This window comes from Thermobia domestica, chromosome 3, assembly GCF_964235325.1.
Source record: "Thermobia domestica chromosome 3, izTheDome1.hap1.1, whole genome shotgun sequence".
Taxonomy (NCBI): Eukaryota; Metazoa; Arthropoda; class Insecta; order Zygentoma; family Lepismatidae; genus Thermobia; species Thermobia domestica.
This window is the reverse complement of record NC_137456.1, coordinates 195,570,395-195,590,059: the sequence shown is the minus strand read 5'-3', so window position 1 is coordinate 195,590,059 and position 19,665 is coordinate 195,570,395. Positions and strand designations below refer to the sequence as shown.

The window sequence follows — 19,665 nt, the reverse complement described above, 5'->3', positions numbered from 1 at the left end:
CACGTATTCTCGTTCGCGTAAAAATTACTATTTTTACAAGAAGTCTCGATCACAAAACTTTCGTTTGGAATTAGAAGTAGTGGAAATATACAAGTTAACCACTGCATTTTGCATCCAATATTACATCCTTGGCAGCACTCAATGTTCAGTGAAAATATATCGTTAATAATTCTGACATTAATATAAGAGAGCTCCTTTGTGGCAAAGCGGTTAGCAAACGCGCCTTTGGCGTGGGAGAACTGCGTTCGATTCCCGGGGAGCTCATATGGTGTGGATTCCACGTTAACCAGTAGGTCCACGTCTCATATAGCCTCACAGCTGAAAGGAGTGTTAAACTTAACATCAACTCAACATTAACATGAGATATGTGATATTATGTGATATTACGTAATTAATTTTCAGAAGCAACCCCATGCTGTAAGCATCGGTGGACCACCGATGGGGAACTAGCGATACCTCGCCGAATATTGGCGGCTCCGCAGCGACGATCCGCAGTGGCGCCACTTGTGTTTTGGAAATTATACAACCAGTGGCCCACTAGAGACAGAGATGCGGCGAAATGCCAATCGACCCAAAAATTATTCCACCCAAAATATGTTAAATTGCATATATCCTTGATTTGTTTACATTAAAGCGAGTTTTAAAAAGAAATATAAAACAAGGAAACAAGTACTATTTGCTGTCTCCTTCACCTCTATTTTAAATTTTTGTGCGTTTGATATGAGGCATAATTGCAGACGAACATCTACTGGCAACATTTATAAAACTATAATATTTTTAAAATAGAACACATCATACTGATCCAAGGAGCCTAACCTCTCTTGTGTATGTTAATGTGCTAGCCAGGACCAAGTGTAGCATACGCATTTGTGAGCACAGCACACGTACAACACTTAGAGGGTTGACGGAAGTTTACACTTTCGGAGGGCAAACTTGCTTTTTGAATCTCATTCATAATCTTTTCTTTCATTTTCATCTTCATTTGGGCTTCGGCCCTAGGATTCATCATCACTATGGCGTACTCATGCAATTCACTTGGACAATCGAATCTTGGTCGACATTCTGGCTTACCACAAACAATTCATTCTAATCCAAGCACTTCATTATCGCAACCGGCATACCGAGGACCATCCACTCGCACCCAGCATTTCTCGTGGGGAAACGAGCCTTTGCCAAACACATCTAAAGATCGGCATCCATCTAACGAGTCTACACAATCTGCAAAACGTATACGGTCCCGTTCACCTCTAGCTTCAATGCATATCGAGGTCGATCCACAGCATAACCCTACTCCGGTGTCTTCTAATCTCATTTCAACACAAGCTAATATCGAACTTCATCACTTCCTTCTTACTGACTACGACGTTAAATACACCAATCCGAAAATGATCTTTCTTCAAATAATGAAGTACGTTCCTCGAGTACGGGACACCTTAGTTCAAATAGTTAAGACCAAAAATGGCTATATTCTTAAATCGAAGGATCCAAATTTTGGAATAACTATACGAAATAAAGCTTCTTACGAAATCTTTTGTAAGAATGCTAAACTGTCGAAACTAACGGACAAACGACAGAAGCAACCTCCGCCACCTAGAAAACCACCTTTTCTATCAGTTGTGACCAAAGGTGTTTCACCTGATCTAACAGATGCAGAAATTCAGGAGGAACTTAAACAAGAAGGCATTTCAGTTGACAAATGCATTCGCATTAGAAATAATAATGGCCCGACATATCTAGTCTGCGTTCTGTCACAGCGACGTGCACCTATATATAAGCGAACACATCGGGTTGAACCGTCTAAGACTAACGGACCATTACCGATTCGCTGTGAAAAGTGTCAGATATACAATGACCACAATACAGCCAACTGTCCTAATCAACCGAATTGTGGCTATTGTTCGGGGCTCCATGACACCAAAACTTGTCCTAACCCCAAAGGGCTACCTAAATGCAACACATGCGGTAGTGGACTTCATCCTACGTACAGCTACCGTTGCAAAGCTAAACCAGCACCAGCACCTGAACGTCCAGAATTAACTGTGCCATTAAAAACAACAGACACTACAGTTCAACCCAATCAATCAATATTACCTCCACTCACAGTAGAAGATTTTCTCCGCTTCACCAGTTTAGTTCCATGACACCAAAACTTGTCCTAACCCCAAAGGGCTACCTAAATGCAACACATGCGGTAGTGGACTTCATCCTACGTACAGCTACCGTTGCAAAGCTAAACCAGCACCAGCACCTGAACATCCAGAATTAACTGTGCCATTAAAAACAACAGACACTACAGTTCAACCCAATCAATCCATATTACCTCCACTCACAGTAGAAGATTTTCTCCGCTTCACCAGTTTAGTTCTTCAAAACATTTTTCCATTCCAGAGAGCCCATATTACGCAACATATCATTTCTACCGCAAAGTCAATTTTTCACATAAATCTTCATGCCACTTACTTCAACAATTATGTTCATTTCCATGTTGGATCTCTGGAAACTACAGTCTAAATTAATATATATATATATATATATATATATATATATATATATATATATATATATATATATATATATATATATATATATATATTCATTATGGAGATTAGTTTTCTCTTTGTTAATATTCGATCATTTTTTCAACATAGACGTTTATTAGAAGCTCTGTTACTCGAGGAACATATCAGTGTATTTGCACTCAATGAAACTGCGTTGAAACCAAATATATTAGCTCGCATTCCTGGATATCTACTACTACGTCATGATTATCACGACCACGTGGCACGTGCCCAAGGTGGATTCGCAATAGGACATTCTCCAAAATAACCCATTCGAACCTATACCCCACAAGCTTTCGATAATATCCCGGAATACCTACTTTGTTCTATATACTTCCCATAAATAACCATAAATTTCAGCACAATCTATATTAGACCACGCCAACCTTTACCGTTAGAATATTTCAGATACATAGCGAATGCCTTTTCCAATATCATTATCATGGCAGATATTAATATCCACAGTCGAAGTGCTCAAGAAAAAGATGAGTTTCAACAGTATATAGCTGATCATCATCTTTATATGCATGTTCTTCCTAAGCACACCAGGCCTAAAGCCCAACTACACCAGATGTTGTCATTACATCTCTGAATCTCATAAATAAGTGCCAGCTTGAGGTGCTTGATTCTATTGGTAGTGACCATCATCCAGTTAAACTAAAGTTAGAACATGGACTTCCAGCTCGTTCTGTTATTGCGCCTCGCTCCGTCTTGAGATACGATAAGGCTCATTGGCCTGAATTCCGACAAGAAATTGAGGATACTCTTCATAGTGTGACACCACCTACCAATGATATCGACCTCCCTTCTTGTCTCAATACTATAACTACTGCAATACAACATAGCTCTCAGCATCACATTCCAATAGAACAAGTTCATCCTTATAAACCGAAATTGCCTCCAAGCTACCTCGCACTTGCACAGAAGGCGCGACAACATCTTCGCGATTACTATCGAACAGGAAACCGTGAATCTCTTCAGCACCACCGTCAATGGCAACGCACAGTTAAGAACTATCTGGATGCATATAAACGCAGGAATTGGATTAAAACCTGTACCAACTTATCTGAGGATGCACATCCTTCTCGATATTGGAAGCGTTTCAATCAACTTGCTGGCAAGAACACCAAAACTATAATACCTATTCTCTCATTGACCATGACACACCTCTGTTTTCAGATCAAGAAAAAGCAAACGCCTTTGCTACTCAGTTGCAGTCAGTATTTACTCCCTCTGCCGCTTCCACACGTTCAGAACGGATAAACATATCTAGCATCCCTGCTCTGCAACCCTCCACAGAGCATGTCATAGATCCGGAACATCCTCTTACAGCACCTATCACCACTGCTGAACTTCACACCGTACTAAAGAGGAAAAAGAATACAGCACCAGGAATTGATAACATCTCTTACCGTCATATCCAAGAAGCTCCACAATCACTACTGGTCCTCCTTGTTGCAATCTTCAATTTCATCCTACAAACTGGTTACTATCAACTGGAATGGAAAGTATCGAAAGTCTGCATGTTTCACAAACAAAATAAGCCTATACATTCTGTCAGCTCATATAGACCAATCCAACTTACTTTAGTGTTCAGTAAGCTACTAGAAAAAAATTCTCGTGTGCCGGCTTCATTCATATCTGGAAGCACGCAACATACTGCCTATTCATCAAGCAGGCTTCAGACCACGTTTCTCAATTAATGACCAATTGCTTCGCCTTAGCACTATAATCACAAACCAGTATAACAAAGCATTCCCATCATGTCTTATACTCATGGATTTAGAAAAGGCTTTTGATAAGGTTTGGCATTATGGACTAATTCAAAAACTTCAGTCACTCAACCTTCCCATGTGCTATTTGAGGCTCATTCATTCTTTTCTTATACATCGTATCGCTTACGTCACTGTTGGTAATGTGCTCTCTTGGCCTATATTTCCGTTTACTGGAGTTCCTCAGCTCTTAGCCCCTTACTTTATATACTTTATTTTTCCGACATACCTCCAACTCTGCACAATGTATTTACTTTTCAATATGCAGACGATACGGCTTTCCTTGCTCTTGGCAAAACTGTACATCAACTTAATACTGCTCTTCAAACTACACTCAATAATTTCATCACCTGGTGTAAGAAGTGGCATCTAACTATCAACGAAGAAAAAACACAAGCAAAAGTGTTCTTGCCACCTAAAAGACGTTCCAGAATTCACAAGAACCCAACTCTTTTCCGAGTCACCGTAGATGGATATCTTATACATCCTACATCGACTGTTATCTACTTAGGCGTGGTCTTCGATTCCACGCTCACCTGAAACGCCCACTTGAAGAGGCTAACAGATAAGGCTAAAAATAGATTGAATTTCTTACGTCGACTCACTGGAACAACTTGGGGCCTGAAAGCGGATGTCTTGCTTCACACCTATAAGGCATTTCTCCGCCCCGTCCTCACTTATGGACATACGGCCTGGTGCAATGCTTCTGCTTCATATTACGAAAAGCTCTGCATACTGGAGAGACACGTGATTCGTCTAGCTTATCGCCTTAAACTACCATATCCCACATGGCTCACCTATGAATACATCTCCTTTCCGAAAATTACGGAACATCTTGCAGAACTACGTATTAGATACGTCAACTCTCGCATACACACAGGTCATCCGCTCATTTTAGACATCCTTCACTCCGACGCTCTCACCGACTTCACCTTTCGGTACAAACTTTCACCATTAAATATATTTATATATCTATATATCAACAACACGCACCTGACACCGGACGAACGAGAAATCTACGACATTTATTTCATTGGTGATCACATTCCTCATCTTTTTCCATCACTGCACAGAGATCCTCACCATTAACAAGGGCTTCCCCTGTGTTCATCAGTCCCGAGTCGCCCCGGGACAGAAGATATAACCCTGCATCTGTCTGATTAACACATTTATGTTTGTGACGTTCTAGCACTTCATCTCATTTCTCATCTTCATTCCTTCACAATTTCTCTGGCCACATGTTGCACATATTCCGTATCTTTAATTTTCTTGCACTATATCATATGTATGTTTTTTGCACTATATCATTATGCACTGTTACAGTTATTCTAGTTCTATATATTATGTTTATTAGCATAAATAAAAATAAATGTAAAATGATGACATGAAATTAAATGATGATGAATTCACAACCCTCTTAATAGATGTTCCACTTCCGCTGATAATAAAGAATATCCTTTAGCCCATCCCCTACCTTTTCCTGCGCCTATTTTTCATATAAGAATCACATGCCACAGAGAGGGCGTAACCCTCTGAGGGGCAGGAGGACAAAATTTATTACCCATAGACTCGAATTTTCTAAGAGCAATTATAATGTCTCTTCCTCCTTAACTAAAAAAATAAACAAAATAAAATAGAAATGGGGTAGAAGTGATTCCAACCAGCGACCCTCTTACTCGTAAACCGAAACACTACGTACTGTGCCACGAAGCCAACATGAAATACGAACCACAAAGAATTTACAGTGTGTGTGTTTGTGTGTGTGTGTGTGTGTGTGCGTATATATATATATATATATATATATATATATATATATATATATATATATATATATATGTGTGTGTGTGTGTGTGTGTGTGTGTAGATATAATAAGATCTCTAATTGAAAAAACGTAACAATTACTCGTTCTTTTCACCTCTACGACATTACACATATCTAGCTACTTTCTATATTTCTCAGCATTTGTTAATCTACATCAGTACAGAGAATGGTTTGTATTACGAAAAGGTACTATGAACATTGCCGAATGGATTGGATAAGACTCGAACTGCCAACAGTAAGAAGTGAACATTCAGAAAGTAAGAAGTTACTTCCTTACCAATACCCTAAGAAGACCAGGACTGCTAGAGAGTCATTTTGAAGGTGTAGGTGTGACGCGTAGAAAACGTATGCTTAATGCTTATCTATGTACAGCAAGCAAGAAGTGATATAACAATAGGAGAATTATATCTCTCTCCGCAGATCTCTACCCTGTGATATTTGTCTCCACGAACAATTAAGCTTGCCAAACTTGGATATTGCAAACTCAGAATATATGAAACCAGCAAGGATCGGCCCGAGTCGAGTTACAGGTAATTTACCCGATTCGAGTTGCAACCCAATTCATTGTTTTTAAGCTTAAGTTTGCAGTCGAATCGAGTTTCATATTTAACTCGTCCGTGCAGCTTGTTTATACTGGTTTTGAAATCAGTGATCACCTGAATATTTGGAAAACGTAAGCAGTAATGTGGAACAGTTTTAATGTTATTCACGAGAAGGGACAATTCTAGTATCTCAACTTGTTTCGCTAATGAGACGATAATTTTTTTATGAGAAGGCAGCCTCGTCAAAACTTGTCTTGTGTGCATGAGTATCAGTATTTACTTACTATGAAGGTAGAAACGGTCATGGTTAAATGTTTCAGCCCAAGCCAAAGTCCAACCCGGGGCGATAAGATTTGGAAGAGTTTGGCCGGCATACCATAAGTTTTAACCCTTTTGGTTCAAGCCGGAATACATGCTTCTTCGGAACTCAAACCGGGAACGTCGTGAATGACATCTTTGCCTCCTAGACTTTTCAACCACAGAGGCCACCAATCAACCAGTAAACAAATACTGTACCTTTCAGTATTCACAGAAGAAAAGCAGTCCATCAGGAGGATATATGAAGGAAACTGAAATGAAATCTTTGAGTTTTACGTCCCAAGGTTATGAAGGTTAGGTTAAAGGAAACAGTGATTATGAAAAATGAATGAAAGAGTGGAATGAAGAAAGTGGAAAACACCGAGGAAACCCAAGCACACGGTGTTTGTCCAACACAAACTTCACTTGGCGCAAGCTGGGATCGAACCAGGGACTACATGCTTCAGGGTTCAGAAACGAAGTTTAAAAAACTTTTCAATTTTTCAACTTTTCAACATTTCTTTTCAATTTTCATCTTGTTCTTGTTCTTCATATTACTATTATTATTATTATTAACAATAATGGTATAGAAATCATAATTGCAGTGCAGTTAACATTAAAGTCCTGTATGATCCTTCGTACTCTTATGCCTCATATTCTTCCAGAATACATAACACACACAGAATTTGCTTCGTTTTGAGTTTATTCGACTTCAGTTGGAGAAAAGTTTTCGATTCGAGTCATTTCAAATAAAACTCGCTCCAACTTGCCTATGCCCATCCCCAGAAAGAAGAATCAGTAATACCGCACAAGAATATATGGTGAATAAACATTTTTTTACTCACATTCAGTTTGCACGTGTCAACAAATAAACAAGATTTTCATTACCTTCCTACTTTTGTGCATGTATAACGCATTCTACTTAACTGTTATTATTTTTTATGTTTAAAACTAATTATTCATTTTTCAATAATTGTAAATGTATAAGTTCATTAATTGACCATGAATAGAGGCAACCAAAAGTTTTTTTATAGCAAAGAAATAACACAAAATGTAAAATCTCTTTTAACAAACTATCGAGGTTTGAGAGTCAACAAGATTTACACTTTCGGATACCGATTACTTCGAAACTCCGGTAGCCAGAATTTTAGTCCGAGATAGGGGAGTTATACTTTTTTAAAAAATATGTCAATCTCAGCAAAATGTAGATTTTTTGAGTGTGACAGAAAGAGAATGAAATCCAATTTCTAGTTCTATTAGTCTTGTAGCTCAGAGTGTAGCTGGAAAACGAAAGCTATTAGAAACGTAAGCAGTAATGTGGAACAGTTTTAATATCGTTCACGACAGGGCACAATTCTAGCATCTCGTCTTATCTCCATAACGAGAGGAGAATACATTTTTTATGACAAGACAGCCTCGTCAAAACTTGTGTTCTGTGCGTGATCAGTGTTTATTTACGTTAGTATCAAGGCAGAGACGTAGCCCAAGCCGAAGTTCAATCTGGGCCGAACAGGTTTGCACCTGTATGGCCAAGCACGATAATTTGTAACCATTTTTGGAACAAGCCTGAATACATCCTTCTTCGGAATCAAACCGGTAACCTCGTGAATGACATCTTTGTCTCCTAGACTTCGGTGAGCATTTAACCAGTAAACAAATACTGTACCTCTTAGTAGTCACAGGAAAAACATCCCATCTTTCATGTTTATATGCCGTGTTATAATACAAAAGATATTAGGATATATGAAAGAGACAGTAGCGAGGATAAAAAAACTGAAAGATGGGAATTTTTAAAAATTCTTCTTCTTCTTCTTCTTCTTCTTCTTATTATTATTATTATTATTATTATTATTATTATTATTATTATTATTATTATTATTATTATTGTGTCTCACTTCCTCATGTCTTTGTTTAGAATACTTAAAACTACACCCAATATTTGCTTTGATTTGAATAGGGTCGATTTCAGTTGGAGAAAATTTTTCGAATCGAGTAAAGTTTCAAATAAAACTTTCTCCAACTGGCCTATGCTCATCCCTAAAAAGCAGGATCAAAGCTAGAATTAGCCTGGGATAAGGGGCTTATTTTGAAAAGGAAATGACAATCTTAGCAAAATGTAGAAGTATTTTAGTCTGAGAGAAAAAAAAAGGAATGAAATCTCTAATTTCTAGTTCTATTAGTCCTGTAGCTTTCAGATCATGGCAAAAGTACTGATAAATATATGGACAATGAATAATGATTATATTGTAGAACATTCCACTTTAATATCACACGAAATTCATCTTCCGGTTTGCTTGATTGCGAAAATTTATAGAGTATATCCCTATACTATGTAAAGTACGTGTACTGTCGCAGGCATGTAGCCAGGATTTCGTAACGGGTGGGTTCGTGACATGAGATACTGTGGTTATGAGACCAGGGCCCAATCATCCTAAGCTATTTTAGTGGCAGCATATATTGGTTCGTTTAGCCAGGATTTCGTAATGGGAAGGGGGCTAGGCGTGATATGAAATACTGTGGTTATCACAACAGGGGTTCGATCAATCTTAACTGTTTTACTGGTAACATATATTGGTTTATTAGGACAATTAAATGAGGATATGATAGTAAGTATTTTAATAACAAACTGTGAAGAAATCTCGAGTAAAAGATATAAAAAACCTTATTAAAACAGATTTTACAATATCTACGTACCTTACTCTGTTCATTCAAATATAACAATTTTCCTTTCATTATGACCTCAACTATTATAAAAAGTATATCCACTATTATAAAAAGTACATATCCAGAAATGTTTTATAAAATATTTTACAATCTCTGCGTTCCTTTCTCTGTTGAATCAAACGTTACCAGAAATTTCTCTCCGCCGACTTCTATCTGTTAAAAATTACAAGTTAAAGGAGCAGTAGAAAACTGTTCCTGAAATAACATGTTGGATACTGCAGAGAAGCGATGACGAAAAATTAGCATAAAAAATTTCCACAGTATTAGAGAATGGCATTGTTTTCGAAAGCTTGGAACTTCTCTGATAGTAGCAGACATTCTGAAAATTCTCTTCTAAAAATTTCAAACTTTTCTAAAAATTTCAAACTCCCTGACTTTTCCAGGATATTCTGCTCATTCATCACCATGTATTGCAAGTAAGTAATTCCTCATAATTCTGCAGTCGTGAGGAAACAATGAGAAGGACACTTGTCAACAACGTTATGCTCAAGTTTGCGTATCATTGGCTTATGTAACTTATCATTTGAAACAAACAGTAAAACACTCGTCAATAACTACTTAACGCTGATTCTTCATTTTCACGTTCCTTTTTGTTTCATCATTCCTTAATTTTTAATTTCTGGTTTCGAAGGAGGGTTGTGAATCCCACGAACCCACCCTCCCTTGGCTATGTGCTTGTACTGTCGCTGATTTGTGACGACAATCGGAAACACAAGTAACATGTAAATTATAGTAATAGTTTTCTATTAATAGTATTGTATTAAGGGAGAAGTATAATTACTCTTATCTTAACACATTTTTTGCTTAAAAGTTTTACTCCGTTTAACACCCTTCCCCCTCAAGCTTGGACACACAAATGTAAGAACACATTTAGAGTTTGATTGTTGATTCCAGTATATTTCAAGCTTCATTTCTCGGATCAAGGCCTGCGCGATATGTCGATATACCGATATCGATATTCTCCTAGTATTGGACATCGCAAATATATCGACATGAATATATCATCCTGAATTTTCGTTATTGATATTGGGGGAGGAAGAGGTATAGGGGTCCCTAAAACTTGCGATGGATGAAGAAATAAAACTTACTTTTCACAAAACGTCTTCTAATGACAATTTCTTTATTACCACAAACTGCACTGTAAATAAATCCACTTGCAAACTTGTAACATTATATAATTTCTTAGCTGCCAGAACATTTCTGTTCCCGAAAAAAAAAAAAGCACCAGTCTAATGCAACTGCTTCAAACTGACCTAGAATTTATCATAAGAATGTTTTTTCTATTCCTCTCTCTCTCTCGGAGATTTCCATCCTTTTGGCCTTTGGGACAGCTCATTGACTAAAAGTGCACACATGACCGCTATATGCACACATACTGTTAGGCATAGTCAGAGATTTTGAGAAGGAAACGAGTTTTTCATATTATTATTATTATTATTATTCTCTCAGATGTGGAGAGTTTCCATCGACATGGAAACAAGTATATATTGTACCTGTACATAAAACAGAAGATAGAAGTAATATGAAAAATTATAGGCCAATCACATTAGTTAATGCATTTAGTAAGATATTTGAAATAATAATACATAACCATATATACTTTAATGTAAAAAATAAACTAACTGAATTTCAGCATGGGTTTTATAAAGGCAGATCAATTGTTACGAATCTTGTACATTTTACAGATTTTACGTATTTAGCTCTTAAAAACAGACTACAGGTTGACACTATATATATTGATATGTCAAAGGCTTTCGACTCTATAGAACATGGACTTCTAGTTCGTAAATTATCCAATGTTGGTCTATCTTCTCAGTATATTCGATGGTTCCAAAGTTATTTATCAAACAGAGAATATAGAGTGAAAATTGGTCATATAACTTCCAGTAATGGCTGCATAAAGAATGGTATACCTCAGGGATCTCCTTTAGGACCACTTCTTTTTTCATTATTTATTAATGACCTGACGGAAAAGATTAAATTCTCAAATATATTATTATATGCGGACGATTTGAAGTTATTCAGAATAGTGAATAGCGAATATGATAACTACTTACTTCAAAAAGACTTGGATAGTATTAGTATATGGTGTAAAAATAATCTACTGAAAATAAACTGTGATAAAACTAAGTTTATTTCATATACCAATCAGACGCAATACTATGTTAGCAAATATGTCATAAATGGAATATCGCTGCAGATAGTTGAAAAGATTAAAGATTTAGGCCTAATATTTGATATGAATATGAAATTTAATTATCATATTAATGACATAGTACATAGAACACGAAAGACTATAGGGTTTGTATTTAGACAGTGGCCTGAGTTTAAAAATGCAAATACATATGTCTATCTATTTAAGGTACTTGTAAGACCCAGATTAGAATTTGGTGCAATTATATGGAATAATATATCCACAACATTATGTAGCAAAATTGAATCCGTTCAAAAATGTTTCATTAGACTATTGTGTAGAAATAAGAAAAAAGATTACTACTCTCATAGTTATGATTACTGGAACGAATACTGGGGGTTGCAAGAATTACATGTAAGAAGAACAATGATAGAGAAAAACTTTATTCAGAAAATTTTAGATAATAGATATAGTAGTGAATACTGCCTACATAATATAGGTATAAGGGTACCAACATATAACCTTAGAAAAGCATCGGAAATGATTCCCATGAATAAAAATTCTATAATTTTAAGAAAACTGACAAGTTCTTTTAATATATTATCGGGATAATTATATTTATTGAACTGACGTATAGATTTTAATAGGTATGTATGTTTTATATAGTATATCTGTATGTTTGACGGCATCCTTATTTTAAGGACAATTTTAAGAAAATTGACTAACTATTTTAATGAATAATGAATTAATTATGTTTATGTAGACAAGATAGAAATAATAAAATTATGTGTATATTATAAGATAGACAATGACCTCCTGTCGTCGAAACAAATGTATTGTTAATATTAAAAGGAATATAAGATGTGTGTTATAACCCTTAGTTCTATGACTAAGTGCTGTATTTTTGCTATCTGGCTGTTCATGGCACTAAAATAAATATATTATTATTATTATTATTATTATTATTATTATTATTATTATTATTATTATTATTATTATTATTATTATTATTATTATTGCATTTATGACTATGGTTCTTTCGCTTTATCTTACGTGGGAGGCCCTGAAGTCTGGTATGCCACTGGTGTCTTTCATTCTGTATTTGTCTCTCCTTTCGTTTCGTGTGGATGTTTGTTTTTGTGCTGTTAGGCGTTTATATTAAACATGTACTTTATGTAACTTTTTTCCTACGTGATTCTTTTTTTTTTTTTTGAAAAAGGAGAGAAATGCTATTTCTATCTATTTCTTGCTATTCACCTTCCTTGAACTCCTTAAGTAAGATTATTTTGTAACTTTTTATGTTATCTATTGCCTTCACAGTAATAAAATCGTCATTCTTAACAATTTATTTTATTCTCTTATTTGCAATTTGCCACACTGATATATTCGTAACAAAATTGAGGTTTGGTCCAACGCCTTTCGAATTCACAACCAACACAACTTCCGAGGTTTTGGGGTAGGCTATTATTGCAGGAAAGAGAAAATTGCACGTGTTAATGCACTTTTGGAGTCGTGTATACAACTCCCTTTGCGAGGGCGAGGGTGAACGAGGGCGAGGGCAAGTCTTCAACACGAGGGCGAGGGCGAGCGAGAGGGATGGACAACTCCCTTTGCGATGGCGAAGGGGAACGAAGGTAAGGACCAACTGTCGCTATGAGGGCATGGGTGTGCGGGGGCAAGGGCGAGAGTGTACGAAGGTCAGGGGTGGATCCACGTGGGGGTGATCGGGGCGATTGCCCCCTGCCCAGAAGAGAAAACTTTCTTATTTTATATATAAATAAAACCCGTTCCAGAGTTTTGAGCTCTTAAACGTAGCTCTAAGTAGCAGTATTACAACCCACCACTCCCCCCAAAAGTCCGTCCTGGTTCCGTCCCTAACGAAGGCGAGGGTCAACTTCCACTGCGATGGCGAGGATGCGAGAGGGCAAGGAACAATTTTCTTCGAAAGAACGATGGCACGCGAGGGAAGAGGACAACCTTCCTTAAAAACAACTGTGTTGAATTTGGTGTTTGACCATTTTTGGAAGAATATATTATTTCAAATAAGATCTGCCATCTCCCCTAGATGAAAAGTTGATGCTATAGCAAGATTATGGATTGGTCATATTCTTCCTTTCATTTAATTGTAGTAGACAATTTCCCTTGTGACTTCCACATAATTATTAAAAATAATAATGCAAATGAATATAATATTTGCATGTTTGTCATGAATGTTTCCGGATAGAAATAGCGCTACGTTTAGAAGCGACTGTGCCTCATTGTTGCCCTGGCTGTGGTAGAGACTTTTTAGATAAAACGGATCTACACTGTCATGTTTAAAGAGTCAGATGCAAAAATACTTGACGGAATGACTTTTGTTTATAGATGGCCAGTTTGCACTGAGCTCGCGCTCACTTTTCTCAACTGGGCTCGCGTTCACTCAGGCTCGGGCACATTTCTTTCAACTGATCTCGCGCTCGGGCTCAGTTCTTCTCGCGCTCATTTGTTTCATTGAGGCTCGCGCTTAATTATTAAATGAATAGTTTGTATTAAGTTTCTGGAACCAAGCAATATGTTCTGAAGTTAATTGAGTACTAGTTTATTTCTTTACGTTTCCAACCTCTGTTGTAAAAATATATATTAAGTGATATGATACGTCCATGAATACCCGGCTTCGGTGCGATTTCTTTGTGTTTTTTATCTTCTCCCACCCAAAACCAAGTTTTATATGTTCAAAGACACACACGAACATACACACACACACACACACACATATATATATATATATATATATATATATATATATATATATATATATATATATATATATATATATATGTGTGTGTGTGTGTGTGTGTGTGTGTGTATGTATGTATGTGTGTGTGTGTCTTGGGGCAATATAGTATATGCAATATATATGCAAGTTGGTTGGGAACCTGGGGTCCCGCAATAGTGTTCCCAATCGAGCCTTGTACCTTCTAAGTCCACTAGATTACGTTTTCCCCTCCTTACTTTGAAGCAAGAAAGCTTTAAATTTATAACTGTATGACTTCCCTCAGGAGCAGCCTCTACTTTTAATTGTGTGTTTGAATCCATATTGTCCTGCTAAAATACATTAAATATGGTAATTTCTTCTTTTTTTTTTTCAGGAGTAATGAAGTTCGGTCGGACACATGTTCTTACCTTTTCTTATTATTATTATTAGACAATGGACAATATTACTTACTCACCAACCAATACACATTTCTTGGATTTTTTTCGAATCTCGTGAGCAACACTAGTTCACTCAAGTCTTAGGTCTTAAACACTATTTTAGTCCTAAATGATCCGCTCGTAAAATCTGTAAATTGCTTTTATTTAATTGTACGATCAGATAGAAGAGCATTTATGAGCCTTTAAACATACTCGAATCACAGTATTCCAATATTATATATGGTTTAAATGTTGTTAGATACACCCTTCTTACAACTCTCGTGACGCGGAAGGATTCTGAGAACTTCTAGATAAGGGAATACATTTTGTACGTAAATTTACAGAACGAGACGAGAAGTGAGTCGTCGAGAATCGAGACAATAAAGAAGTTTCCGGGAAGTGAGACGAGACGAGATCTATAAAATTTATGAAACGAGATGATAAACCTTATATCTTTTCTCGTCTAGTCTCATTTGCAACACCAGTTTGCACCAAAAGATGTAAAGGAAACTCTATTCAAATTTAATCTGAACATATTAATGGTAATATTAAGTGTGTAGTACTCAATGATTTGTTCTATTTTAGGTGATCCGTAGTAAGTTATACGAAGGTATGTTTAGTTTTCTTTGTTTAGGACGTATGTTAAGGAAATAATTCAGCAAATAGGCTGGAAAATTGAGGATCTGACCCTCGCAAGGGCTTCCTCACCCTCAAATAACCTCGCCCTCAATGATATAAGGGCGAGGGCGAGCGAGGGCCAACTTTCCCACTGCCAGGGCGAGGGTGCGCGGGGGCGAGAAGTTTCCAGTACGGGAACAAGGGAGAGCGAGCGCGATGGACAACCATTCTTGCGAGGGCGAGGGTGAACGAGGGCGAGAGGCAATTTTCACTGCGAAGGGCGAGGGTGCGCGAGGGTGATGGACAACTCCCTTTGCGAGGGCGATGATAAGTTTCCAGCACGAAGGCGAGGGTGACGAACAACTCCCTTTGTGAGGGCTAGGACAAGTTTCCAGCACGAGGGTATGGGTTAACGAGAGCGGGGTTAACTGCCAGTGCTCGGGCGAGGGTGAACGAGGGCGAGGGCCAACTGCCACTGCTCGGGTGAGTGAGATCGGAGTAAAATGAACATCTATGGAAACAACCACTTTTGCGGCCATACAGAAGATGCCCTCACTCACGCAAATACTCACTTAACAGCAGTGTCAAAAATGACCGACTATTTCTTTCTTTCTTTCTTTTTTTAAACCTGACATTGTACAGGCAATGCTACTATGCGAGTTTCACACAATTAATCTTCTTTGTCCCCTTGCCATTGGTTTCGCAAAGGTGGTGAAAGATCAACGGTTTATTTACAAAAACAAACCAGCAAGGTTGGGTGGGCGGCTTGCATTATTGTCATTGTAAGCGATAAAAGTCACAGCACTTATTAAAAAGAAAAGTGATTGACGCCTCAATCCGAATCTGAAGGAGGCAGAGTAGACGAAACATTTCTCGATAGCACATAAATAAAATACATCAAGGTTTCTCATCAAGGTATGAAGCGAAAGTAATGCAAACCATTGATTTGAAACATTGGTTTCAAAGATCTAAATTGTTACTGTGTTGTGTACATAAGACATTTTTTTATATTCTGGAGAAAAGATTTGCCGCCCCCAAGAGTTGTCGCCCCTAGGCACGTGCCTTGTGGGCCTATTTGGTAATCCGCCACTGTGGACCAGGAGTCGAAACTGGTGTGGCATTGTTTGTATAGTGGTAAGGGAAAATCACCGGAATCGATTCGTTATCATCTTAAGTAAATCCCAATTCCAACTAACTGAAAACCAAAGGAGTATACACCTATGCAAATAACATTCTTGATGACATTAAAATATATTTTTTCTTTAGTGACGATACTCTATTTCTCAAATAGAAGGTACTGTAATACACTTTATATTTCTTTGACGAGCTTTAATGCAGTATGATGGTACTTTGAGTTAATTTCTTTCAAAAAAATGTTTAAAATGGAGATGACCTTTGGTGTGTCTTCGGAACATTTTGTCTACCTTGGCTACACTGGTTTGGGACGGGTGTAGATAGTCTTGCAGATATGTTTCTCTGCATTTGGTTCCTATCATAATGAAAGAGATATTCTTCGCTATTACGAAATTCAATACAAACACAAGTTATTTTCGAACTAGGAGATAATCTTAGAATTCTAAAAGTAAGAAATTTGTAGAAGATAAAATAATTTGAGTCACTTAATTTTGAATAGCATTCTTCATAGTTGAATAACATGATAGACTAAATGTAATAACTTTTCTGGCATAACTAATTATATGAATACATACATATACATATATATATATTATATATATATATATATATATATATATATATATATATATATATATATATATAATGTTGAAAAAAATATATGTGCAATCAGCAACAATATTAAGAATAGATTGGAGCTATAATCAGGGCTGGACTGGCTACTAGTTGGCCCGGCGGCTGAAATATTTTGTTGGCCCCGAATTTTCAATCCTTTTAACCACCATTACCCCAACTCCCCACTGTTTTCCCATGATAAAACCACACTATTATCTTGGGTAAAGCACACTATTATTAGTAGCCACACCGTACATTACACCATAAAGATCATAATATGAAATCAGGATATATATATATATATATATATATATATATATATATATATATATATATATATATATATATATTATGTAACAATACTTATGAGAACAATTTCTTATACCTCCAACCTATACTTAATATTGTTTCTGACTGTACAATTTCAGAGTTCTTTATGACAATACTATGAATTATCTTTATTCAAAGGGGAACTTTTCTTTTTGGGTAGTTGATACGTTAGGAGTTAAATAGCATACATTACTGGAAATGAACTTCCATGCTGAGTTTTCATGCTCACTGTCTTGTTTCAATTAAAAAAATTAGACGATTAAAATTGTTCTCATATCACATTAATAACAAACATGAACTTAATAAAAGATTACGTACTAAAATTATGAAAATATCTTGCCTTTGTTTCTCTTGTACAAAGCCCCAAACTGAAAGCTACCATCGTAAGAGATGCTGTGGTGCCGTCCTCAAATTCAAGATTTACTACCTGATTGTCGCACACATCATTGTCACAATTATAAACACATCGTCCGTACGGCCCTGTCACCAAAGCCTTCTTTATAGCTGCTTGGTATTCAAATGGTGAAAGTTCCTCAATATCACATACTGCAGATACTGGCCAAATTGGTCTTGTAGGTTGTGGGTCCAAATATAACTTCTTTGCAGAGTAAGGACAAGTCTCCTCCAACTGACAATCCAGGCATCTGCTTCCTGCTCCTGATGGTTTGTTCTCCTTCCTCAAACAAAAATTGAAAGGATTAAGGCAGGCCACCTTATTTTAAAATGTCGATCAACATCGAATAAAAATAGTTTTTCTTTACTTATATCTTCATTTCCATTTCAAACATAGATTACAAAATAATGTAAGAATTCAGTGGATTCATGGTAGTAACACCAAGATCAATTTTTGAGAATCAATAAAATGAAGTTCAAAGTTAACGGAATTTGAACAAAAGTTAGATATTCTAATAAAGTGGGAAACGCCATTGTATGATGTTGAAAAGTACCATACTGACTAGGGATGATTCCATACCGGGACCAAGTACCTGGGTAAAACCTATATATCGTCTGAAAGCTCTTGCCATGAGAAGTACGAAACCATTTTCGAATTACGGGCAAACACGCAACCTGATCATATAAGCGTCCGGTTTATTGGTGTTTGTGACCCTGTGTATGGCATATTCGACAGAAGTAAAAATGAATGTTACGATGCATCAAGCGAAGCGCCTGAGCCTATTATGCTTCTTTTTTAGTCCATTGCTAGAACGTGAAAATCACTTTGCATCCTGACGTACCCATTTGGTTAGAGTTGCCAACTAATTATAAGTACAACGTGGCAGATGGTTTCTTTACCACTAAATATATTTCCATGTAACGTGGCATAAAGATCATTTGTCACTAGAGAAAATATACTGTGGACATATTCCTCTCTCAAGGACACCAGTTTGTCAATGTTGCCAACCAATTGTAAAAATGAGAAGATTTAAAACAAGTTCCATACAAGACGTTTATGTACCAAGCTTGGCAGAAACACCACACGACACTATAGCAAAAAGACGTTGAGTGTGACAGTATGCCAACCATTCTAGATTGTCAGTGTAGCCAATAAAGCGTAAACATCACAATGTTGCAAATGGCTTGAGTGCCACTCAACGAATATATAACACATGTGGCATAAATAACATTGGACAATGGAACATAGTATGAATGTCCGGTCTCACAGGCACTCCAGTTTAGCAGTGCTGCAAACGAATGCCAACATTCAAGAATTTTGCATGCAGTCACCCATGCCAGGTTTTCCATTGTCCAATGTTGCTTATGTCGCATTTGTTATATACTGTATTTGTTCAATTGCAAGCACGTCATTTGCAACATTGTCTTGTTTACACTTGGTTGGAACACTGACAACCTATAATGGTTGGAAGATGGTCACACTCAACGTCTTTTTGCCATAGTGTCATGTGATGTTTCTGTCAAGCTTGGTTTATACACGTCTCATCGTACGAAC

The 19,665-nt window shown here is 36.8% G+C and overlaps 1 protein-coding gene across 3 annotated transcripts in view; it reads right to left on the bottom strand.

Moving 5' to 3' along the window:
* The window catches only part of LOC145680916 (uncharacterized), a 975,933-nt gene that overhangs the window by 387,544 nt on the left and 568,724 nt on the right, over positions 1-19,665 (bottom strand). For all 3 annotated transcript variants that reach the window (XM_081752076.1, XM_081752077.1, XM_081752075.1), the window contains exon 5: positions 18,058-18,394. In XM_081752076.1, coding sequence (XP_081608202.1) covers positions 18,058-18,394 — 337 coding nt within the window. The remainder of the gene's footprint in view (positions 1-18,057; positions 18,395-19,665) is intronic.